A 24,684-nucleotide genomic window follows, 5' to 3' on the forward strand; every position below is an offset into this window, starting at 1 on the left:
TCTCACACAGGGGATGCAGAGCTAGCAGACTCTACTGTGGTGGGACACTGGAGGAGCATAATTAAATCAGGGGAGGAGTGTCTCCATTAGCACAGTCTACAGAGGAGGCAGGAGAGCGCCCAGATGGGCTCAGCTTACAGGTGAGAGAAACGAGCTCGCTGCCGGACACTACGGGCTGTGAACAAGTGGGCGGGGGGGGGGGGGGGGGGCAGGGGGGAGATAGCGTCAGGAGGGGGTTGGGGGGCATCAGTCTAGTCTGAAGAAGTGGGCATAAATGGTTCAGTCTCATTTTTTTTTTTTTTTTTTTAAAGGTATCATCATGAAAATAAACAACACTACCCCTGTACAACACTGGCCTTTAGCTTTGACTAATAATAAAAGTTACTGTAAATCACACCGTTCCTCCCATCCACCCCACCCCACCCCACCCCACCCCTCACCGACGCACGTTTGATTAAATCCTCACACACAGCGCCAGGGGGGCGATTCAACACAGGCCTAGAGCTGAGAGCACTTGATTGTGTGGGGAAAAAAAAAAGATTTCTATGTACAGAATATACAGCAGCTCCGCTCAAAGCAGGGCCTACACACACACACACACACACACACACACACACCTATCCACCACAGCCCTCACTGAACACCACCACACAAAGCCTTCGGCCCGTTCACCCACGGACATCACGCTACTACTTCACTGCCTTTCACAGACTCCACTGTGCTGTAAGTGTCACAGGATTATTGCTTACATCTGACGAAGAAAAATTAAAAATTAAAAAATTAACAACAGCTAATATAATAATATATTAATAGGACAAAGCCCCCTGGAATTCGCTAGCGGGAAACCGTTAGCAACTGCACTCGCTGGTTTCTGAGGCTGAAAGGGAGGTTTTTTTTTTTTTTTTTTTTTTTTTGTTTTCCGCATCTTCAAAAGCCGTCAGCCGCCAGCTCGCTGCCTTAACGTGAAGCCACGCCCAGTAAAACCCGCCGTTTCCATGGAGGAATCAAAGATCAAAGGTATGTGGAGCGGCAGGTGCCACCTCTTCATTTTAAATCTAAAACATCCCCATACTGGTCCCTCAATTTAAAAAAAATACATATTAAAGAAATCAAATTAATGTCCTCCCTCCTTGTCCACAACAAACATAATTCTTAAAAAGATACAGTACATTAGTACTTCAGCATACTGGTTAAAGTCTACTTATTTCATGTCGGTGTACAGCTGACTACATGAGATCTCCTTTGCTTTGTTGAGGAGAACTAGAGCAATGGTCAGGTATGGCTCCCTGACCAGGAAAATGGGCAACATTTTGGCAACTCCGGATCTTCGACAGAAGATAAAGCTAAAATCATGACATGGTACCGTATATTAAGAGCACAGGAAACACGACAGAAAGATGTCCTGGTGGATTAACCACGTTGACAGGCCAAAGTCCACAGCAGTAATGATGCAGAGAGGAGAAGAGATAGTTATCCTCAGGAAAACATTCATTTGGAAATCTGACTTCATCTGAAGGGATCTGAGATTTGGATTTTTTCTTGTTTAATGGTACAATCAGTTAAATGGGAGGTACTGTATTTACACTACAGTTTTTTTTTTTTTTTTTTTTTAAAGAAACGGCAATCAAACCTTCAGAAACGCATGTTGGGTGGAGCTTCCATCGGATTCCTTGGCGTACAGAAATCTCTGTAATTTGTTCATTTCAAGCTCTGAGCCACTAAAAGAAAAACACTAAAGCTGTTAAATTAAATGGGATATCTGCCATTTTCTATGATCACCTCACCATTGTTGGCACTCCCATTGTTTTTCAGTTGTTTGCTATTAACGTAAAAAAAAATTTCCCCCCAAGAATCCAAAATCTAAACTTTCACTGACATAACCATGATCCTCAGACCATAACAGAAGGGGAATCTACACCACTGATACTTCAGCAAGCTAACCCCGAGTTCCCCGTGAAAGCATTTAATTAAAGTTAAAAGGTAAAAGCAGTTACTCGTCCCTCCTCATGAAGAGAAGACACTCCCTCACGTCAACCGTGTGCACACACGCGTGGGTCTTTATTCATGCACGGAAACAAACTGAGCTCTGCCGCCCCCACCTCCCCCTCTCCCTACGCTCTCCCAGAGGAGGCGGGGCAGGGGATTTTGGTTCCAGTCGCAATCAGGGTCCCGGAACCACGAGGACAAATTCGACAAATCACGTGATCCCACTGAGGAGCAACAAACGTTCTAAATCTGTGTGGTTTGAGTTTCTTCGCCGCCATCTTGAAAGCCCCTTGCCATCACTGCCGGCTCCAGGGCGCCCCCCTAGTGTTGGTGTCCGATGGACAGCACCAGCGGGATGAGGCAGCCCAGCACCAGGGCCCCCACCTCCACCTTGCTCAGTCCCTTCCCGCCACTTCCTCCGCTGGGGGCGTGGCTATGGCCGATCCCGCCCACCTCAGGCAGGACGTGAACCGTGGCCACGTACAGGAAGGTCCCGGCTGAGAAGAGCATGGCCACTCCCGTGGCGTTCACCTCCGACAGGGCCTCCTTACTGCTCTGTAAGGGGGGAGGAGACAAGGCGTTCGGAAAGAGGCCGGCGAGGCAGTGGGGCCAGGCTCCCCGGGAAACAGGAGCCTCTACAGGCAGCTACAAACGGCAGCAGGCAGATACACAGCCACAGGATGACATCAGACCAGCTCAGGGTATAATCAAACTCAAATATACATGTCCAGCCGTCAACTGACTCATCACTGAACAGCACGGCCCACGATGATGTCACCTCTTTGGCCGGTAAAATGTCAAAGTCCAACATGACATGATTCAAAGCATAAAAGCAAAATCATGAGCATAGCAAGCCTCAACTAAGCCTGCCAGCTTTGTTAAGTTTCATTTTCAATAAAATATTTTTTTAAATATGTACCTCATATCTAACGGCCACTTTCTGGTAGTAAAAGTAAGCATCAGGTCCTGAGGTCAGTCTGTGCCAGCTCAGGCCAATCAGTGCCGGCTAAGGCCAGTTTGGGCCAGCTGGGTCTGTGCCGGATGAGGCTACTCTGGTCCGGCTGTTTGTTCTAGAACACCTGAAGTGCTGCTGGTCTGGGGGGGGGGGGGGGGGGGGTAGATACGTACCTGACTGAGGCCCAGGAAGGTGAGCATGGCAAGAACGGGGGCGGCCAGGGCAAACACCAGCAGGTGCTTGCGGATACGGTTCCTCTCCAGCCCAGCATGCATCAGGAAAGAGACCAGGCCGAACGCCGCTGGGGCCTGGCCACACAGGGAAGGGCAGGTTAGAAGGCCGTAAAGTTTTCATTGGTCCAGAGAGGAAAACATCTCCAGTGTCCTCGGGTTTATTGGTGAATAAACCCATTCTATAATCCTAACAGACTTCTATTCATAATATCTTCCAGGCTATATACTTTTGCCTTTTGATTGGCGTTATGGAACTTTACAATTCAGAATAAAAAAATTTAAGTAGAAGGCAAGGTCCTGGAAAGGAAAGGGGGAGGATGACCTTGTGAGATCCTTATAACAGCCGATTATGTAGACTACATAAACAAAATTTTTGCAAACAACAAAGCAGAAAAACTGCAATAGGATTCAGAGAGTTGGGAACAAACAAGCCGACCCTTCCTGCTTGTACCTTGTGTAACATGATGGCCACAAAGACGATGAGCTGGACGCTGGTTTGGGAAGTGGAGGCTGCAGCACCGAGTGCCACCCCATCAGCTGCGGGGGCACAGAGTATAAAGCATTCATCACTGAGCCAATAGCAAAGGGGTACAGTACAGAGCAATAATCACTGAGCCAATAGCATAGAGGTATAGTACAGAGCTTTAATCACTGAACCAATAGCATTGGGGCACAGAGCCTTAATCACTGAGCCAAAGGAAGAGCATAGTGGGAGACGTAGTTTAAAGCCGTAAAAACACTGAGTCAGCACTACAGCAGCACATGGTAGATAGCCTTTTCTTAACCCAAATACCTCATAAGCTTATCTTTATGAAGAAACCCTCTTCCTTTCTCTCAATCGGTAAACCCTTCCACCCTTATCTGTGTACCTCAATGTGACTTGTTGCCCCATTGCTCTTCTCTTTACCCCTTTTCCTCTATTAGCCCCCTCCCCCACCCCCGAACCCCTTTCCACTTTTACCAGCAGCGTGGACCACCAGGCCCAGGGTAGTGGTGATCTTTGAGGTCCCTGCCCTCCCGGACTCTGGGTCTTCACAGGAAAACAAAATAATAACATAACAAAATTAGAATTTTTTAGGACCCAACAGACATACTATACTGTCAGTGTTTTAACAAGCATTTATATTCCATGTTTTTCACACCATTGATATTTTGAAGTATTATTAATAAATATTTCATTCCTTTCACCTTAGTTAAAAATTGAAGACAATTTTCACACATCATAAAAATGCTACAGCACTATTTTTTATGGCCAGAAATATATAGTCCAGGGTATCACTGTGCACTACATACGTATCTGGTAACACCTCAACACCTCAGGCTTGGACATTAGGCACACACTGCTTCACTCAAAAGGCTCACTGTATATCCACTTCAGAAAACAAGGTATTACTGCATTTGGCAGACCTTCGGTTAAATGAACATTCAAACGTCACTGCTATTCTTGAGAACCATTCACCCTTCCTCTGTATTGATTATTCCTTAAAAGAAATACGAGTATGAACCTTACACATACCCATTAAGAATGTTTAATGCATACAACTGACCCATTACCATGCTAAATGATTTCACAATAATCTTACCGCACAATTCAGCACTTCTGCTTTTTCCCCTCCCATTGTAGTGAAGATTTAGCCCCCTAGGTTGGACAGAAAATGCCACCAGTGACGAGTACTGAACACGACAAAAACGGACGACTGACCTTCTGTGCTGTGCACGTGGGAGCTTCCGATCTGGTCCACGAGCAGCATGAAGACGAACCCCAGGACGAGCGACACCCCGATGTAGGCATGCAGCTGCTCGTGGCTGTGGGCATGGTCGCCACCGGCGACCACCGACTCGTCCGCAGCGGCCTTCGGCTCCAGGCCGGCCGGCCCCTCGCTCAGCGTGTGGGCCGAGTGTCCTCCTGCACGTGCACGGAGACAAGGTGCAGCAGTCTGAATTCAACATGCATTCAAGTCCCCATAGAGCAAACTGGACTAGCAGTCTGAACGGTTATTAGAGACAGTCCTCATGAAGCAATTCATCACACATGTACACACACACACACACACACACACCTGTACCTCACAACACACACAATAACACAAATTCTCACACACACACACACACATACACACACTCACTCACCCTCGAGCACCACCTCCATACACACTCTCCCATCAGTCTCCTCAACCCACACACGTGAACATCTACACATCCTTGTAAATAAACACTCATTCCTACCCTCTCTTGCACTCATGCACGCACGCACGCACGCACGCACGCACTCTCTAATATCTCCAGACGTGCCTACACCTTCTAACACCTCCTCATAGACATACACCATTTAATACCTCCGCAAACACACACTTACCCTCTAGCACCTCTTCATAAAGTGAATGGACTCCCTCGGGGATAATGACAGCCAGAGCAGTGCCACATAGCAGCCCTGCCCCAAGCACTGTCACCAGCTTCAGCTTGTCCTAAGAGCAAAGGCAACTGAGGTCTGCTTTTCATGGCCAAAGAACATATTCGTCTTTTTGGCGGTAAGTATACCGTCAACGGCAGCATATAAACACCAAAATTCAAGAACGCATGACAGTTTTACGCAATACTACATCCGTCATTGAAGTTACTGAAATAAGACTCTCTGCTAAGAAGACTTGTCTACCTGCACAAAGTGGGTATCGGCAGAACATGAGAAGTTCTACGTGACATCTTCAAAATAAGCACAAAACCGAGATAGCCCCTTAGGTCGATTTGAAGTGAAAAATGTAGTGTTTGTTGACAAGAATCACGTTAATCGTGACATGGATTTTCCGACTGTTACAACAGGAGAACACAAAAGTAGACGAAAAATTAAAACAACCAAGACATGCGACATGGAGTAAAAAGATTTGAGAGAATTCCCGGAGGCACAGTACACATAAGCCAGTTTAAAAATACTTTACATACCTCTGAAAAATTGACGGCCAAAGGAATGGTTCCAGCCACATAACATCCCACCAACATTGCCAGGGAAAACAGACTGATTGAACTGAAATCGTCCATTTTTCCGCCCAAGAGTTGTTGAACAAATAACTCGCGAAATGTCTTTTAACGATTACTAGTTAATTTGTAGTCTGAATACAGACAGATGGTGAATAACTAGGTTTTAAAAAATTCAGCAACAAGTGCCACGTTAGCTTTATAGACTAGCACGTTAGATGGCAAGCAACACAAACAAACGACGTGGGGGCGAAAATGGCGTTGATTGTTCTTTTATAAGCTAACGCAGTTAGCTACCTAGTAGGCAATGTTATGACTGGCGACATTTGTTCGAAACAAAAACACGATCAGTCAGTCACAACTTAGACCTTCGTTTAAATAAGCACCGATTCTTTGTGCGCGATTTCAACAGTCTGACTGTTTTAAATATGAAATAGTTCCTCCGCGATGCAGCTAGCGGGCTTGCTACCCACAACCAGGAGCAGCCACAATATTAGCCAGCTAGCACTAGTTAACCAGTCTTAGTTTCTCTGTCTCGAGATGTGTTAATTTGCCTATACGACTAAGCATCTAGTTCCTGGTCGGTAAACAAACAGCATCACATTACCATATTTAATCGAATGAATAAATGCTATCCCAGCATGAACTACATCGATGTTCTCCTGCACAAACAGCCAGCTACATACCCACGGTGCAGCGGCTATGAACAAGTTCCGACGTATAAAAACATACTTCCGGTTGACCTGCGAAGAATGCTGGTAAATGCCACGTACAGACCTGTCAGAAGCATTTCCCTAGCAGTTTTCGGTGCAGTAATCGTATTTTATTGCACAGCAATGATGCCACAAGTCGCCATCTTTCGGGGCTCAATATTCTAACCCATTATAAAAGTTCCAAATGATAGGCAACTACACTTTTAAAATATTATCTATTGTACAGTATATATACATTTTCATGAACGGCCAGAAAATCCGACCGAACTCAGGATTTGTCGAATTTGACAAACCTCATTAATAATGATGCGCCTGTGCATTCAAAATGGTTTCAACGCCACTTACCAAAGTTGACACCTCGCCTCCCATAGGTAATACTTTTCTCACTCCGACATCTCTAGCGTACTAGCAGTTGTGTTTATGCCTGCTAAGAACAGAACGTGTAAAATAAATGTTCATGACATTCAAGGCTGCAAAGTTATCAGATTCCGATCAGGTATACCATTAACTTTTAGATCTTGTATATGCACTTAATCCAATACATATTACCAATATATTAAAATAATATGTATAACATATTTCATAACAATTTCCGTTATGTTAACGGAAAGTGAAACGGCTGTCTTGTACATTTGGTACAGTACATACACCACTTGCCGTAGCATACAACTTTAGCCGTCTTGACTTTATAAATGTGGAAAAACACATCTTATTTAACGGTTGAAAAAGACATTATTTCTAAGCAACAGACCCAAAATTAGGCAGTCTAGTCCAGTTGCACATACTGTACTTTAAAGTTAGTACTTGAGATGCTGGGGTCAGCAAAACTAGGTGCACATTATCTTTTTCATTATTAGAATTTAAGCACATCAGCTCTGTAACATCCGGACTCAGTGGATCTTGACATGTTCCATGTGTAAACGTTCATATAAAACCTCAATACTATGACCTCAACAATGAGAGCGCTAGTCAAGTTAGGAGCCGAGGCAGTGCATCCGGCGATCCGACGGCTGACCCACTCGTTGACTGTCCCCCGATTAAACCCAGCAAAATGCATCCAGTAATATAATTTGTTATTGAGTAAAAACAGTAGCCAAAACATTTTATTCGTTGTGTACTGTTGAAAAATCTCAACTGAAGATATACCACCTATGAGATGGTTACATAATGTTTCAGGCAAATATATCAGTGCTTATGTACGAATCAAAATACAGGCGAAATATATGCTGAATACGATACACTTCACCCCAAAAATTTTGCTAATCAATTGCAACTGTGGGTGAATAGCCTAGAGGAGACAATCTAACAGTACACCAAGCCGTCCTGACAAGTTTTATTCTGGATATTCCATGCTTGTTTAATGCCTACATTATGTAAATATCCATCAGATATGTTGGGAAATAATCAAAACCCTTGAACTGAGAAGTAATCAGGGGTGTATTTTACAATCCTTTATTCACAGCAAAAACATCGTAATAAAAACAAGAGCAATGTTCTTCTGTATGTGCAAATGAACCTGATAGATCTCACCCTTCAAAGCTACACGCTCAGTTACATTACCAAACTTGTAGCAAGTCGCAACCTACGAACTGCCGTTGCTCTTCAGGGAGAAAAAGCCATTAGCAACTTGAACAGTAGATGTGAAATCATAACTGCTGCAAAAAACAAAACAAAAAAATTCTGTAAAATAAAACGACTTGATCATTCCACACAGCAGAATTCACAGAAATACTACTTCCTTTTTGTTTTTTGTTTTTTATGTTTTGTAAAAAAAAAGAAGAAAACAAATGAAATCATTTAAACTTTTTCCAAAGTCTACAAGACAACGGGACAAAGGCTTAATGTGGGTCAATGGGCTCCAAGCACCGAGACGCTTCAGGATCCAGAAGGCCATCCATTCCCCATCCATTTCTCAGTGGCCTTTCCCAGAAACCCAGAAAAACCACCAGAAAACATGGACGGGGGAGAACTCTGGGCAGCTCCCAACCACGTGAAATGACATCCAATCACTCAAAACAGTTTGGTTAAACACAGGGGGAAAATTATTGGTGGATGGCATGTGGATGTTATCCGTACAAAAAAAAACAAACATATTTGTACTTCACATAGGGCCTGCAGTTCTGTCAACGATCAACATAACTAAAACATCCAGAGCGCGAGACGTGCAACCAGGTGGCCTTCTATGGCGTGCCAGTGAGAGGCAGACGGGGGGGGGGAAGGGGGGGGCTCACCTGCGTAAATTCTCACCGTCTCGCCGTCATGTCTGCCTGTCTCGATCCCCCTCACCAGATCTCGACCCCGGCGGGGGCAAACGAGATCCAGAAAACGAACGGATTTTGGCCATGCAGTTAGTGCACTCTCCCTCACACACGCTCACAAATGCAATAAATCACGTACAAACATGCTATTCCTCACGTACACGCGCACCACAGAAGCAGTAGCTGGGAGTTCAGAGAGCCCCGGTAGCAGCTGGAGCCAAAATGGCCGTCTTTTACTCGTTCTTGCTGTTGGATACCCACAAACCCCCTCTCTCCACCCACCCCCACCCCCCCCCCCCCCCCCCCCCCATAAGTTCTAGTTTAGGGCTATTTCAGTAATGTTGGGGAATAAGAAGTCTCTTGCTTGGTACAAATTATGAGAAAGCTGAGAGAGGAAGAAGGCAGGTGAGCTTGTCCCCGTCCAGTGCTCCTCTTCTATTTCACAAGTCCAATTTTCTTGGCTTCGGTTTCATAAATTAACAACCTCCACATTTTCACGATGAAGACCTCTGCCTCTTCATCCAAAACCTACAAAACAGGAGTGAATGGTCAGGGAGGGAGGTTCATTTTAGGGATTCATGTTAAACCATGAAGTGCAAGATCATGAATATGTGATTGTGATTAGAATGGCCTTCACTGAACACTAATGCTGATGTAGCACCCAACTACAGGTACTAAATACAATGGAATTCTAGAACACACACTTAGAATTTTGAAAAAATATATAATTTTAAAAACCTACTCCTCAAAGTTTTTCACATTTGTAAATTACATTACATTTGGATGGATGTGTTTCTTTAGACACACATTCATCCAAACCACGGCAATGGATTGATCTGCTAACAAAATACTCACCATGGCAACATCATCTAAGATGCCTTGAGGTGTGCTGTGTGCCATCACCTAAGGGGAGGAGGTGGTTGGTTAAGTAGAGTACAGGACAGGCCACATGACGAGGCATCAACATACACCAGACAAAGACCACAAAAAACTGCCTTTAGCTTCTGACACTCGGGATTTATAACCACAGTTGCCAACAACCACTGTTCCACAGGGATCATTCTGTCTGGCCAGCATGATTAAAGTCACAGTTAAGGTAAAGCTTACAGCCTGACAAATACAAGATGGCCGTACCCTTCCCGTTTTTAAAACTGGAGCCATGAGAACGGTCTCAGTAGTTATGCTGATAGCGTTATACTTCCCTTTATACTTCCCTGACAAGATTCAAACAGCACAAACCCAGAAATAGTCTGTCTGTCTGTCTGTCTGTCTGTCTGTCTGTCTGTCTGTCTGTCTGTCTGTCTGTCTGTCTGTCTGTCTGTCTGTCACCCTCTCTCACCCTCTCTCACTCTCTCTCACTCTCTCTCACTCTCTCTCACTCTCTCTCACGCACCTTTGAGCAGACGAAGTCGACTAGCGTGGCCTCCTCCTCGCCGATGTACTCTATGATCTTCTTATTGATCCACGGGCGGATCCTGCGCTCCATTAGCGTCTGTGGAGGAGGAGAAAACCACAGGCTCAGTCAGATAAACCCACAGGAGCCTTTCACACCCACCCCGCCCCACTCTCACAGGACGCCCACATTCCCACAAAACCCTCCGGACCTCAGAGTGGGGAGAGAGACAGAGAGACAGAGAGACAGAGAGAGAGAGAGACAGAGAGACAGAGAGACAGAGAGACAGAGAGAGACAGAGAGACAGACAGAGAGACAGAGAGACAGAGAGACAGAGAGACAGACAGAGAGACAGAGAGAGAGAGAGAGAGAGAGAGAGAGAGAGAGAGAGAGGGGTAGAGAGAACCAAACAGTCACTGCCATGGCAACACTACATCACAGACAATGAGTTCAATTCCGAGGAACGTTTGGGGACTGAGGCGAAGTGAGTGAACGGACTGAAATAACTGGGCCAGAGGAAAATTTTAACCAAATGCAAGGGTTACTGTGGAAGAAGTGGTAAGAACACCTGTGATCTGATGCACAGAATTAGTCTGGGGCAGTGGTTCCCAACCCTGTTCCTGGAGATCTACCATCCTGGAGGTTTTCATTTCAACCCTAATTTGGCACATCTCACCCTACTAATTAGTGGCTCAAAAACAGATCAAGCTGTTGAATGAGGTGTGCTTTGTAAGGGTTGGAGAGAAAACCTACAAGGATGGTAGATCTCCGGGAACAGCGTTGGTTACCACTGGTCTAGGGGAGGGCCTACACACAGCCTCCTGCTCTGGCACACAGTGGTCCATGCTCACCGAGTCCACGATGGCCCAGTCCAGTGGGTAGGAGAAGAGCTCGGGCTTGGCGGTGGGGATCTTCTCGATGAGGCTCTTGATGTGCTTGCGCTTCTCCTCGGTGTTGACGCTGCCCTTGGCGCCGGCCACCTCGGCCCCGTCCAGCCCCAGGCCGCCCTTCTCGTCCTCGCCGTAGTCCAGCGGCACCAGCTTCCTCTTGCGGGGCAGCTCGTCCGCCTCCTCGTCGTCAAACTTGTTGAAGACGCTGTCCACCGCCAGCTTCTTGCGCTTGACGGCGTTGGGCTGGCTGGGGCTGCCCGTTGGGCCTGAAGGAAGAGGACGCACGTGTTTAATGCAGGCCAGTGTTCTAGAACTCCACGGCTTTCAATTACCAGTAGTCACTGTGACATGAGCATAGGAATGTTCAGTTAAGAACATTCTAATCACATGCTTGTGATCTTAGACTTTAAAGGGCTACACATTTCATAAATCTGTAAATGTAATAAACAGAGGTAAATGTTACATTCATAAATGTAAATTAGCTGAATCTCTGCAAGTTGATATATTTACATGAGTGAAAGTTCATTGGTGGAAACTTACCCAGTTTGAGACTGAGGCCTATTTTCGGGCGGAGCTCCTCAGGGGGCGGGGCCTCTGGGGAGTTCTCGTGTGGAATGATGATGCCGCACGGGGACTCATCCCCGGGAGTGTTGGGCGAGGCGTTCCCGCTGGCCGAGGACACGGAGGGGGCGGCGGTGATGGGCCGCAGCGTGGGCTTCAGGCACGGCTTGACCTCGGGCATCTCGTCGTCCTCCTCGCCGTCCTCATCCTCGCCGTCCTCCACCTCGTCCTCCGACTGGGGCTCCGGCTCCATGGCCTCCGGCCCGGACACGGGTCCGCCCCTCCTCTCCCGGTCCCGGTCCCGGTCCCGGTCCCGCTCCCGCTCCCGCTCCTCCTTCTGGGCCTTCTCCGTCTCCTCCTCGGACTCCGGCTCCTGCTTCACGGGGGGCTGCCGGCGGCGCTCCGCCTCCTGCTCCATCTGACGGACAGGCGGGCGGCGAAGCACAGAGTCAGACACTGCAGCAGATACTCAGCTAGGCCGAGAGAGAGGGCGACAGAGAGAGAGAGGGAGGGAGAGAGCGAGAGCAAGAGAGACAGAGAGAGAGCGAGAGCAAGAGAGACAGAGAGAGAGCGAGAGCAAGAGAGACCGAGAGACCGAGAGAGAGACCGAGAGAGAGTGAGAGAGAGCGAGAGCAAGAGAGACCGAGAGAGAGCGAGAGCAAGAGAGACCGAGAGAGAGCGAGGGGTTGAGAGAGAGGGCGGGAGGGCAAGAAAGCAAGGGAGCACAAGAGAGCAAGAGGGAGACAAAGTGAGAGAGAGAGAAGCTCAGTTCAGGCATTCGTACCCTCTGCAGCTCAGCGTCAGGGTCTGGGTGCCCCTCGGCCAGCAGCCTCTGTCTGATCTCCTCCAGCTCCTCCTTCTCCCTCTTCCTGTCGCGCTCGTCCACCTCAATCTCCTTCTCTCTGTCCCGCAGGCGTTTCTGCAGCGCACTTCCCCTGGGGGGTCAAAGGGCACCGTCACAGCTCCGCCCATCACGCCAGGACGGCGTCACACAACACAAACACCAGTTTTTCCAAAGAAACCGAAACAGAGTCCAACGTAGACAATCTTCTCAGCTGCGCCTCCTACTGGTTCTGTTATGCATACGCTCAGAATGGCTCATGTGCTCGATCTACAGAGGAGGACACATTTCATGGGCACCTGTAGTATTTGGGGTCGTCCCTGTCGTCGTCGTAGTCCTCCAGGAACTCCTTCAGCCGTTTGGCTTCTTTTGCCTGAAGGAGACAGAAGCATTACGATGCTTAGAGGGCAAAGTGAAGCATCGTGGCCACCGCTGACCTAAACGGGTTCTGATTGGTTCTTACCATTTCTCGCCGCCTCTCTTCTTCCCGCTCGGTTTCTTTGGCATAGTCGCGAGCTTTCTTCCTCTCCCGGATCTCCCAGTTTTTCAGACGCTTTAAAACATTAAACCCGAATCAGACGCCACTACAAACCCTTCACCAGCATAAGGGAAATTCCCATTGCATACTTTTAACACAAGTGACCACACTCTTCCAATGTTTATTAACCATTTAACATGCACAAGTATGTCAGCAACATTCTATTTCTGATGTCACAGTCACTGCTGGTAACTGAAAGCAATGGACTTCTAGAACACGGACTTAGAATTTTGCAAAAACATTCCAAAAACCCTACTCTACAAAGGGCTAAAAACACAGGGCATGGTTAGCCCCCCTCCTCTTTACCTCCTGGTAGGCGGCCTCCTTCTCCCTCAGCTTCCTCTCCAGTTTTCGGCGCTCGTATGCTTCCTCCTCATCTTCCTCACGGTCTCGTTTCTTCTCATCCCTGCTCTTCTCTCTGCAGGAGATAGGCTTTTATTTTGTGTTCACCCACGGGTCTGCCCCAGAACCCCCCCCACCCACCCACCAGTGCGCGGTGGGACAGCAGAGAGAACGGACACACCCCCTCCCTCCCTCCCTTCCTCCCTCGCTCACCTGGACCTGCTGCGGTCTTTGCTCCGATCCCGGCTCCTCTCCTTCTCCCGCTCTCTCTCCCGCTCCCTCTCTTTGTCCTTCGTCCTCTCGCGGTCGCGGTCTCTCTCCCTCTCCCTCTCACGCTCCTTCTCCCTCTCCTCTCTCTCCCTCTCCCGTTCCTTCTCTCTCTCCCGGTCACGTCGCTCCCTCTCCCGCTCTCTCTCTTTGTCTCTCTCCCTCCTTTCCCTCTCAATCTCCTGCCGCTCCTTCTCCTTCTTCCCCTTCTCTTCCTCCAGTTTCTGCAGAGCCCAGAAGGAAAAGGGAAAAAAGACAAGAGGTGATCACTCCACTGAGCTGGGGGAAGGTTTCCATGGCAACAGAGGCACAAACGAAGACCACAGGAAGAAGGTTCACAGTTCTAAAACGTGCACGGTTTGTGTGTTTTTTTTTTTTTTCCTTCAAAAACAAAACACGTCACAAGTGGTTTACAGTCTCTGGGCCACAGTAGCTCAACGCTCAACTCGTCTCTACTGCTGGGTGAAGGGGCGGAGCCTTCACCCTGGGAGCTGCTCCCCCCGCCCTCGAGCAGCTGCCCCTGCAGGCGGCACCTCGAGCGCAGATCCAGGGTTTGTTAATCGAACCCTCATTCCTAACCCGGATCACCCTGGAAGAAGACGTGACCCTTGATCCCACGGATCGGTGGTTACACACATGCATTACAGGCCAGCCCCTCCAAAATAACTGCTCAGACAGTCACCACCCAGGGAACCTCAAATTGGCTCAGCGTACATACCACACCGCAGCAAGTGTACTTTTCTTTCTTTTTTTTTTACCCCCTTATCTGTTAAAGGCATTCCATTATTACAGGGCCATGCAAGAACATCAAGATCTAAGAGCAGACCTCAGCTGGCCTCCGCTGTGAAATCTGGCTTTGCCGACACAGATTCTCCCCTCTAACAGCAACGAATGGGAGCACAATCTGATAAATCTTCAACTTGGAATGTTAGGGGCATTCAGTCACTTTTTATTTGCTGTAAACTTTCTAGAAGCTCAGCGGACGACAAACGTACACAATTTTGAAAGTACTTTCAGCCTCTACTGTTAACGCAAACAACAGTCTCGAAGTTATACCTCTCCCTCTTAGTCTATTCAAATCAGCATTTGCGAACCTTTCCAGGCAAATTTGTGTAATTGAGAATACCACTGGCTCATTGCATATTTAACAGGGATTATGCAGCAGCGGGCGTGGATCATCCCTTCTGGATGTTTAAAAGACACATCTGAGATCACCATTTGGAGGATCTAAATGTTGAGTACGACGACGCAGTCTTTCCAAGCTGTACAAGCAACTCCTAGGGAGGAAAAGTAGCAGTCTTCATACTGATCTGGATGTTCTCTTCCAGCGAAATGCGGAGGTCGAATTGCGCCAAGCAGCGGTTACGGCAGGGAGCTCTGCACTTCGACCAATTAAAACCCGGTCCTGCTAACAAACCATGTAAGCAATACGGGGGTCCACCAAGCAAAACGATCGCCTAATGAAGCCTTGTACCGACGAGCGGGCCCAGGGTCAGGGGAGTAACGCCACAGCGCATGCACCCTACACCTGCAGCACACCAGGCTGGCCAGACAGAGATACTGGAAACCACTTTTTTTTTTATTTTTTAAATAATAAATAAAAAAAATACATTTTTTTTTTTTTTTTTAACACAAAAAATAAAAACAAATGACCGTCTGGTTCAACATTTCAAATGCAACTCAAAAGTAACTCTGGATTTCAGCTTCCGGATTCTGTTCTTCAAAATACTTACATACTCGGGTACAGACTTGTTTGCAGATATCCATTTAAAGACAAAAACAGATGCCAGACAGATTGTATCTCATTTACAAAAGCACAGGTGCATCCTTGGGAAACTAGTCGTTTGTGACTTACAGGTGTTGAACTATGGATTCATCGCTTCACTGCCCCTACAAGCCTAAGCTAGGCCTGGGAGGAAAACAGGTCAAATGGGTTCATCGGCATAAAATAATAAAGTGGAGAAAAAACAAAAAAAATAAAATAAAATAAAAAATGTATGTGATCCCTTGTACCAGTAATCCATTCTCACTCAAGTCAGCCACACACAAAACATAATCAAATAAAATGAAACAAACAGCCAGGAATCCCTAAATGCAAAAACACATCATGGATACAATTGCTTTTCACGCATAAGAAGTACAATTTCGTACAACATCGTACAATTAACATTTTCTTTTTGCAAAAAAAAAATTAAATGAAATCGTAGAAGCAATCTTACCCAGATGCAGTCTTCTGATGGTTCCACAAGGCTCGCTCCAATCAGTAAGCGGTAATGACAGCGCTCCCGTTAGCCAGCATGACACATGCAGTTCAAAGCGCGCTCCAAACGTGCGAGTTTACTACCCGCGCACAAGTTTCTAAAACCGCCAGTTACGTACAGACGCACCGTGGCTTAAAAGTATGGCCGCGCGACGCAAAATTCAATCTCGCGCAAAACGGATTCCAGGCTCATTCAAAACGAGTTTATCGCGGGAAAGGACTTAAGAACTGCAGGTGTCGTGCTGCGGAAGACAGCGATCAATCAAAAGGGATGGAGGGTGAAGGCTTAAGGACAGTTTAAAGGGAAGAGAGGGGAAACCCGGAGGTCGAGTTTTGAGAAAGGAAAGGAAGTATTGACAATTCCCAGGGTTAAGAGGGTTGTGAATATGGAACTGTCGCCATTATTATTATAATCGCTAAACAACCGCAGAACGATCGCTCGAGTTGCCTGTAGACTTACCTCTGCGCGAATGCTCCAGTGTAGATCGTTTGAGTAAAGCCTTTAGGCACACTAAAGTGGGCCTTGGATTCTGGTCACTTCTAATGCTTTGTTACCGAGTAGACAAAGCCATTTGGTCATTGTCATGGCATGTACAGGATCGCTGATGCTAAATTACACCACATCCTGTGCTCATCTTGGTCCTACCGACTGCTGTTCAACCAAAACTCACAGTACTTATAGGCAGGCATTACTTATTGTCAAATTTGAGTTATTTAAGTTAGAACTCATTCGTTTTTGTTTAGTTCAATGTCTGTTGAATGTCAGTTCCTCTGACTATTTCTGAAAAGACTTTTGACCCCTACAAACTTTGCGCACAGCATTAAAATGGAGGACGTTTATTTCTGCTTGTTCTTTTGACTGGATCTCATCCTGATGGTCTCCTTTTGATCTCCTGGCAGGAACGAACCACTTTACCCAACAGGCTAATGTGAGTGAACACAGCAGAGTGCCACAGAAGATGAACAGAACTCTCAACTAGACTGAAGCTTTATTAACATCGATTAACGCAAATTACTACTGCACTCCGTTTTAAGTACAACAAACAAATCTGGAATGTATTCTTTACATTCAGAATATACAGTGCTTCAGGACTACAAAAGCACAGCAAATTCAACAACAACCTCATTACATAAAGGCAGGAAGGGGGAGGTGGGGGAGGGAGGAAAAAAAAGCAGGACAACAAAAAATATAAGGGGAGGAGGAATGAATGAATGGAGATGAAGGAGAATACAGAGCCAAACACAAGAAGAGAGGGAGCAGGAGAGAGAGAGACAGAGAGAGAGAGAGAGAGAGAGATAGAAAGAAGACAGAATAGAGAGCAGCAGCCGGCAGAAGGGAGGAGGAGGAGGAGGGTCTTACCTGGGGAGTCTTCAGTGCTCAGAGTGCTGTGGAGGGGCGCCCCCTGCTACATTACTGGCTGCAGCCAAAGTCACTGCAGTGGTTATTGAGTCTGCGCTTTTTTTTTTTCCACACACACCATTTATAACAGCAGGACTCCCGCGGGTTCACTGCGCTCTCCGGCACGTCGGGCCAAAGGCACCGCGTTACACAGGTGCGCCACACAGCAACTCCGGTGGGGAGCCAGCACCCCCTTAATTAAGCGCTGGCCAAGACTCCATAAATATATATATATATATATACAAAGTCACTTGTGTGGCGCGATAAAACAACTAGCCAATGAGAGCAGAGCCTCAGAGCCAGTTGCCCCTTTGGAAGTCCCACCAGTAGGGGGCGCCCAAGATGTGTAAAAAGGAAATTAAAGCTCATACTTACATCCTATCCTCGTAACTTTTCCCAAAGCTCTGAGATTCATCTTGCTTTAGTCACCATATGATCTCTATCATAATGGTGGGGTTTAATGAATAGATTAGCTTTAAGGGAATTTAACATTATGTCCATGCATTTTATGTGTGATGAATGAACCCTGTCTGTCCTCCAGATTTTAATTTAGCCACCCCCCCTAACAAAATCACAAACTGCATCTCATTTTTTTTTTCATTTAAAAGGGACTCCCGAGACAAATTAAAAAAGTGAAGCATTTGCTTGATAATGAATCAACTACAGGCTCACAAATTGGGCCACAATCGTAATACGCAATTCAAAGTCAAGTGAGCATTGTCTGTTCAAAAGTTTTCAACATCACCCAAACAAGATCATGTAGTTTCCATTTCGGTTTCCCCCCCAAAGAATTTCAAATTTCATTTTGATACTATCGTCAGATATGGAATAATTAGGTATCAACTACTAGGAATGTTCTTTTTTTGACAAGGGTGCAAAATGCCAAAATGTGTCCAGATCAAATATAAAGGGAAAAAAATTCAAGTTTGAGATCTTGGGATTATATTTTGGGATTATAGTAATCTGTGAACTAGATTTGGTCAGCTTCCTTCCAAGGCATTAGCTATGTGGAATAAAAACAGGTGCATAGTTTACCTTGTGCGTGTCCCTGAATTTACTGATCTCTCGGGATATAAGGTCTCTCTTATCCTCCTCCATCTCGATTGCATTTATATCCTCCTGGTTTTAAAAACAGCAAGAAGAAAAGTCAAAATGTTAGCTCTCATACTGGGAATTTTTTTTTTTTTTTTTGCAGAGATCCAACGTCAAGAAAAAAAAATCACAGGGTAAAAACATCTGACCCATAAGTGGATACAGTTTATACGTTCACAAGCCTTAAAGAAAAGGTGGTGCTAAGCATTATTTCTCCAAAGCCCACAGAAGAATGAGTAGAGGACAGGGTGTACAGCACGCGAGTTGCGTGATGTGGCGATATTTCAAGTAGATTAGTACAATGATCAATTTATGATGCAAAATGAATTCCTACTTTTAATTTCCATTCTTGGCACATACTGTAACCGCCATCCCAAAATTCCGACTGAGCTACGACAAAGAATGAACGTTCTAGAAAAATACTGGGGAACAGTACGAAAGGTCTGAGCAAGCTTAGGTTGAAAAGTGAAAAAATTAAAATCAGCGATTTCCTGCACTCTCCAGAAGGAAATGTAGACTCTGAAGAGTTACTGCACTGCTGTGGAAAAAGGTTTGTAGCAGACGTGGGGGGGCGGCGGTCCCCAAACACGTACCTCCTCCTTCTTCTCTTTCCTTTTCTTGCGATGGGGCGTGTCAGCGTCCTGCGAGGGAGCGTTGAGCTCACTGGAGTACTCCCGGATGAGGCCCTCGATCGCGCCTTTCACGATCTGATCCCGACGCTTCGTCTCCTCGTCCAGGACATCCTCCTCATCCTCCTCTTTGGCACCGTCCTCCGCCTTCGCGGTCTGTTGGGAGAGCGTTCCGACTTTCTGGTGTGCTCATTTCACGATAAACCGGTTTCGGGAGACCTCGTGCCCGATCACTGAGGCTCAGACCCCTACCCCCAGGGCAGGAAACTAACTCTCGTCCACTGGCCACAGCCGGCTACTGCATCCCAAAATTCACCAGCCAATTTCACCGTTTTACCAGACAATTAGGCATTTAGAGTAAAACAGGTCCTGCAAGTGATGGGTGCTTACCTACCAAAGCGGGTTTGTTCCAACTCTAGGTATAATAAGTACACCCGTCCCGGACTATCCGAGAGGTCTAGAGTTTTGTCGGTATTGTAAAAGCAGATTTGAGATAAATTTAGGCCCCAAACCATTTGGTGCTTCAACCCTTTAAGGGGTGTAAGATCACAAATATGCAACTAGAATGTTGTTAACTGAACAATTCCAAGGCTGATGAAACCATCACTCCTGGTAACTGAAGGTGACGGAGTTCTAGAACACGGTCTTAGAATTTTGGGGGCGAGGGGGGAGAATTAAAATAAAATTTTAAAAACGTACTCTTTAAAGGGTAAGGAGGACTGAATGCGAGTGTAACGGTAGAGGTACGCACCCCGTTGGCACTCCTCTTCTTGGCCTTCCACTCGTCCAGCTGGGCCTTGGTCTTGGCGTCCACCTTGACCAGCAGCTTCTTGTCGCCGATCTGGAGCTCGTGCAGGAGCCTGAGGGCCCGCAGCGTGGACTCTGGCTCCTTGTACTCGCAGAAGCCGAAGGCTTGGAGGGAGAGGTGCCACAGGTCATCACTCACGGCACCGCAAAGACGGTTTGTGTGTGACCCCTCATTTCATCCCCCCCCATCACCAAAAACAACAACAACAGCAAATGAAGGCTAAACAAGATACCCATTCAATTCAAACAAGAAACATTTTCAGCCCGGAGGAAAACCAAATACGGCATGAGCACAAAGAAACTGGTGGAGGCTAAATAACGGCAATAGACTCCAGGCAGGAGTCCACGGGACAGGCCGTACCCCTGCTTCTCACAAAGCGGAAACTAACAAAACATGCAAGTCTTGCAGTCTGCAGAAACCCCTGGGAGGTAACCGAACACCCAAATCACACCCAAATCACACTTAACACATTAAACGGTCAAATAAACGCTTATATGGTGACATATTTACTTAAGAGGGTGGTAATATATTTTGGAAGCATTGTACCTGTCCTGTTTTTACCTTGAAGTTTTCCAGAGGCTCCCTGGACTCTTTTCCAGCTGAGGACCAAGCCACATTTCTGAGGGTGGAGTGGAAGGGGGGGGGGTGGGGGGAGAGAAAAATATAATAATTTAATAAAGAATCTATGGGTTGGCACTCCCGAAGTGCACCGGTTTTTTGTGCTTGGAGTTTTGGATGAGACGTTTCGACAAGAATAACCACATTTAGCTTGCTCCGTGTCCAAGTAGGTAATCATTAAAAACATTACATGCGTCTCTGTTAACAAAGTGGATGATTAAGCAGACCACCTGCACCACTACGAAGGTTGAGCATTTGAACTTTGGGCTGCTGGCAGTCTGCACTGCGTGCCACTGGACTGCAGTTATTGCGTTCGGAATTGGACACACTGCAATGAGACGCGAGGCCACTCACTGCAAGCAGCTGTCGGACCAGCATGTCCGATGCCTTCTCCGAGATGTTGCCCACAAACACCGTGGTGGTTGGTCCACTGCTCTCTTCTGCCTCCTTGGCCCTCGTCCCGGTCACCTCCTTCCGGGGGCCCACGGGTTTCGATACCATCGACATGGAGGTGGGTACCAGGACCTGTACCAGCACCCCGCAAAAAGGAAAACAACCGTTCAACAATTGGTCACATCACTATCATAAATAAACATGTCCATAAACTTCAAAAATATATACATTACAAGACCTTCACAGTACGCAAACAAAATTGTATTATAAGGGACAAACACACATGACTACAAAGAATTCACAGGCTCCCCAGCCGTATGCAATCTCAAAGACTGGCCCTACGGCATTACAAACTATTCATGCAACAATTCACACACATCACAACATGTGCTGTTAATAAGCACAGAACTAAGTCATCCTGTAAGTGACAGATCTTTACCGTAGGGGCGGGCGTCATCAGGCCCATGTGCACTGGAATCATTGGCGTTCCTGAAAAAGAGGGGGGGGGGGGGGCTGGTCAGACCATTTCTGATTCAAGACAGTTCCTCTAATTACACAAAGAAGGTGAAAGGTGATGACTCAAAAATTGTACAAAATGTGTCAGTTTAATATACTGTTAAAACAAAGCTGGGTAAAATTGCCGATGCATACTGGGAGTTCTATGCACCACCATTCACTCAATTTCATTTGCAGCAAAGGCAAACAAACAGGCTTTGACCATAGCCATCCAATCCTCCAATCTTTCATTCATCCTTCACACTCAGTTTTTTTATTGCGCATCCCTGATTTACATGGCTGACAGTAATACTACAGCCACAGATCACTCACCAGGTGGAACCGTTGGGGGGAACCCTGCAAACTGGGGGGGAGGGATTCCAGGGGGAAGCTGGGGGATCCCAATCTGTTGCCGATTGAGGTGAGGAGGGTACGACATCTTGTGTGTGGCACCGACCTGCAAGGGGGCACGGCGACAGAGAGGTCAGGAATCCCAAAACTGCTAAGAGAGCTTTTTATCATCAAACATCAGACAGCTAAGCCCTGCACCAACAAAGGTAAGGAATGCCACAAGGTGATTGCCAGAGCTCACAAAAAATATTTGTGGTTTTTTGGTTTACAGCACTTTCCAAAATCCCAAAATGTGAATGGATAACCACTTTTAGCCAGAACTGAACCATGATTCCATTATGTTTCTATTCCATTACGATACAAACGTCCCTGCTGTCAAGCACACTTCACGTAAACAAATTAAATAACTGAAGCCATGTGCAACCATGAGACAATGATTCTTGAGAAGAATTTGTACTGGTAGATTGCGAAAAACCAGGTGTTTTCAAGTACAATAAAAACAAAATAATAAAAAAAGCTCTCCGGCATCTCACACAGTGGCTAAGAAATAACCCATAAATGTTTATCATTCTATAGGTCTCTAGATTTACTTATGGGTCACTTGTAAGAAGAGGGGTTACTTTCAATTTATGTATGTTACGGTATATCCACAACATATGCAGGATTAATGTGAAATATAAGGATGAATGGGCAGTGTGTGATTAGATGCTGCATATTTCAGATACCACCGCTGCCTCAGGCTGCCTACCGCATGTGACTGCGGTTAGTTAATCTGCAGAATTACATGGTGGAAAACAATGAGTGGGTTTCAATGGCCAAGCCAACAAGCCCTAACACTGGGGTGCATGAGAACTGACTGGTCAAATGTAACAGGGTAGACAAGAGTGTAACGGAAGGACAGGAATCAGCCCCCCCCCCCCCCCCCCAAGACCGTACAATTCTGAGCACCCCCTGACAGTCCATAACGCTTTTCATTGGGCAGCCGTGTGCTGGGACTTTCAAACAGGCTTCAAATTTATGTGGAAAGACATTATAATTTGTTGAGATTATTGAGGAATATGAACGATCTCTGAAAACAAACTGATAGGACTACGTGCCACGACAAGTAACCGTAAAGCATCAGATGCGGTGTCCATGGGCTCAAAATCTATATATAAAAAAGTCCAGTTAACTTAATATTAACGACTACTCATTTGAGCTGAGTGTATATCTCGTTTCAGTTAGAGTGTTTTATATCTTTGTGCGTATTCACTTTAATAGCGAACTGAAGACTACACAAGGGAACTTTGCACACAAACGTGCCGAGAGTCGCGTTCATAAACATGATTGAAATGGACACAATCCACGAAATGACATCGTCAGATCAACACCGACACCATTCCTCAATAAGTACACAAGAGCGCATCACATTCAAAAAACTGGATCCTAGGACATGAAATTCTCCATAAAAGACAGACGACATTGATTCGAACAAGTAAATGGCTGATCTGCTGGCCACTAGTCTAGTGCTGCATAGCTAAATAGTAGCTAGCCAAGACACGACTTCACGCGGCCGGAGTTTAGCTAGGTATCAGGCCGCGCGGTGCTTGAGGCCTACACAATGGCAACGCATCAGCCAAGCTAACCTCACCAGGTCCAGGTCCACCAAAGCACACAAGCGACCATTTTCAATAAAAGATAACAAACCAATCAACGACATGTCTTGCAGATGTGGCAAGTTGTACCTAAAAACACGACGCAGAAAACTAGTCTAGGGCTCTCCCGAGTAGCGTCAACTAACGTCAGCTTGTCTTCACAGCACAATTGAATTAGCCACCAACCATTAGCATACATTAACATTAGATATTCAAGTGTCGGAAACCACTTGCATGTAACTAGCATTTGCCATCCAACGCCGACAATAATCTGACGCTTTGCTAACCGTAACTGATATGCTAATACACGTTTATTCAAATCCAATTAGCCCATTGCTAAACAGCTAGTTATAATAGCTGTTTGCTAGCGACAACCGCTGCTCATAAGTAAACTTTACCTACCGTTCGTCTATCTAACCAAATTTACTAGGTAGTTACGCCAGATCAAGCCGCACAGGCAGAACATAGGGAAGTTAAGTTAGTTCATCAGACAGGCAACCCATTTGCGTTTGTAAGCCACATTATTTGAATCTCGCCATGTCCGGCCACTGAATAAATATGGAGACTCCATTTTTCTTCCTCGCGGAACACCTAGCTAACTCGCTAGCAAGCTAACGTTAGCCAGTAGTGCGTCGAAGCGAATGTAAGATAGTAGCTATGCAGTGTAGCTAATCACAAAGCCAAGACAAATTAGAATAGGAATTACTTACCTGAAACCAGCCGGATTTATTACGTTATTATCTTGAAAGAAAAGAAATCAAGTAATAAGTGAGATTTAGCCTTCTCTTTCAGTGAGCACAAGTAGCGCCAGATATCTCTCCCGGCCCCAAAAAGGAACAATAGAGTCACAATAACTAGAGTGATTTTTCCGCCGTTTATGTCGCGTTGCAATATGGGATACCTACGCTAACTTGGAGGTGCAGTACTTTGCAGTTCATGTCGATTCAACGCTTGGAGGAGACAGAGACGCATCGGTGCCATTACTCAACTAACAAGCCGTACATACAGTGCAGTCGGTAAGTATTTGGACCAGGGGTCACCAACGTGTCCGTACAAGG

General features: G+C 46.3%; 2 protein-coding genes across 3 annotated transcripts; both read right to left on the reverse strand.

The window, feature by feature from the left end:
• Positions 1–288: 288 nt before the first annotated feature.
• On the reverse strand, positions 289–6,882 carry slc39a9 (solute carrier family 39 member 9). Its single transcript, XM_035388994.1, has 7 exons — positions 6,112–6,882; positions 5,531–5,639; positions 4,877–5,080; positions 4,136–4,204; positions 3,626–3,711; positions 3,115–3,249; positions 289–2,541 (listed from the first exon to the last, which is right to left on the reverse strand). Exons 1-7 carry the CDS (start codon positions 6,205–6,207, stop codon positions 2,308–2,310), a joined length of 933 nt encoding a protein of 310 aa, XP_035244885.1. The 5' UTR covers positions 6,208–6,882; the 3' UTR covers positions 289–2,307.
• A 1,401-nt stretch (positions 6,883–8,283) lies between these two features.
• On the reverse strand, positions 8,284–24,490 carry rbm25a (RNA binding motif protein 25a). 2 transcript variants are annotated; one of them, XM_035388983.1, is made up of 18 exons: positions 24,337–24,490; positions 21,975–22,098; positions 21,586–21,635; positions 21,108–21,278; positions 20,697–20,754; positions 20,079–20,239; positions 19,292–19,483; positions 18,642–18,725; positions 13,894–14,171; positions 13,645–13,756; positions 13,264–13,353; positions 13,100–13,173; positions 12,744–12,894; positions 11,939–12,377; positions 11,360–11,664; positions 10,509–10,607; positions 9,971–10,018; positions 8,284–9,643 (listed from the first exon to the last, which is right to left on the reverse strand). In XM_035388983.1, the coding sequence occupies exons 2-18, from the start codon at positions 22,078–22,080 to the stop codon at positions 9,551–9,553; spliced, it is 2,511 nt and encodes an 836-aa protein (XP_035244874.1). In that variant the 5' UTR covers positions 22,081–22,098; positions 24,337–24,490; the 3' UTR covers positions 8,284–9,550. The 2 variants fall into 2 exon arrangements, with proteins under 2 accessions (XP_035244874.1, XP_035244866.1); XM_035388975.1 differs by having other exon boundaries at positions 20,682–20,754.
• Between the last annotated feature and the right edge of the window lie 194 nt (positions 24,491–24,684).

This window comes from Anguilla anguilla, chromosome 1, assembly GCF_013347855.1.
Source record: "Anguilla anguilla isolate fAngAng1 chromosome 1, fAngAng1.pri, whole genome shotgun sequence".
Classification (NCBI taxonomy): Eukaryota; Metazoa; Chordata; class Actinopteri; order Anguilliformes; family Anguillidae; genus Anguilla; species Anguilla anguilla.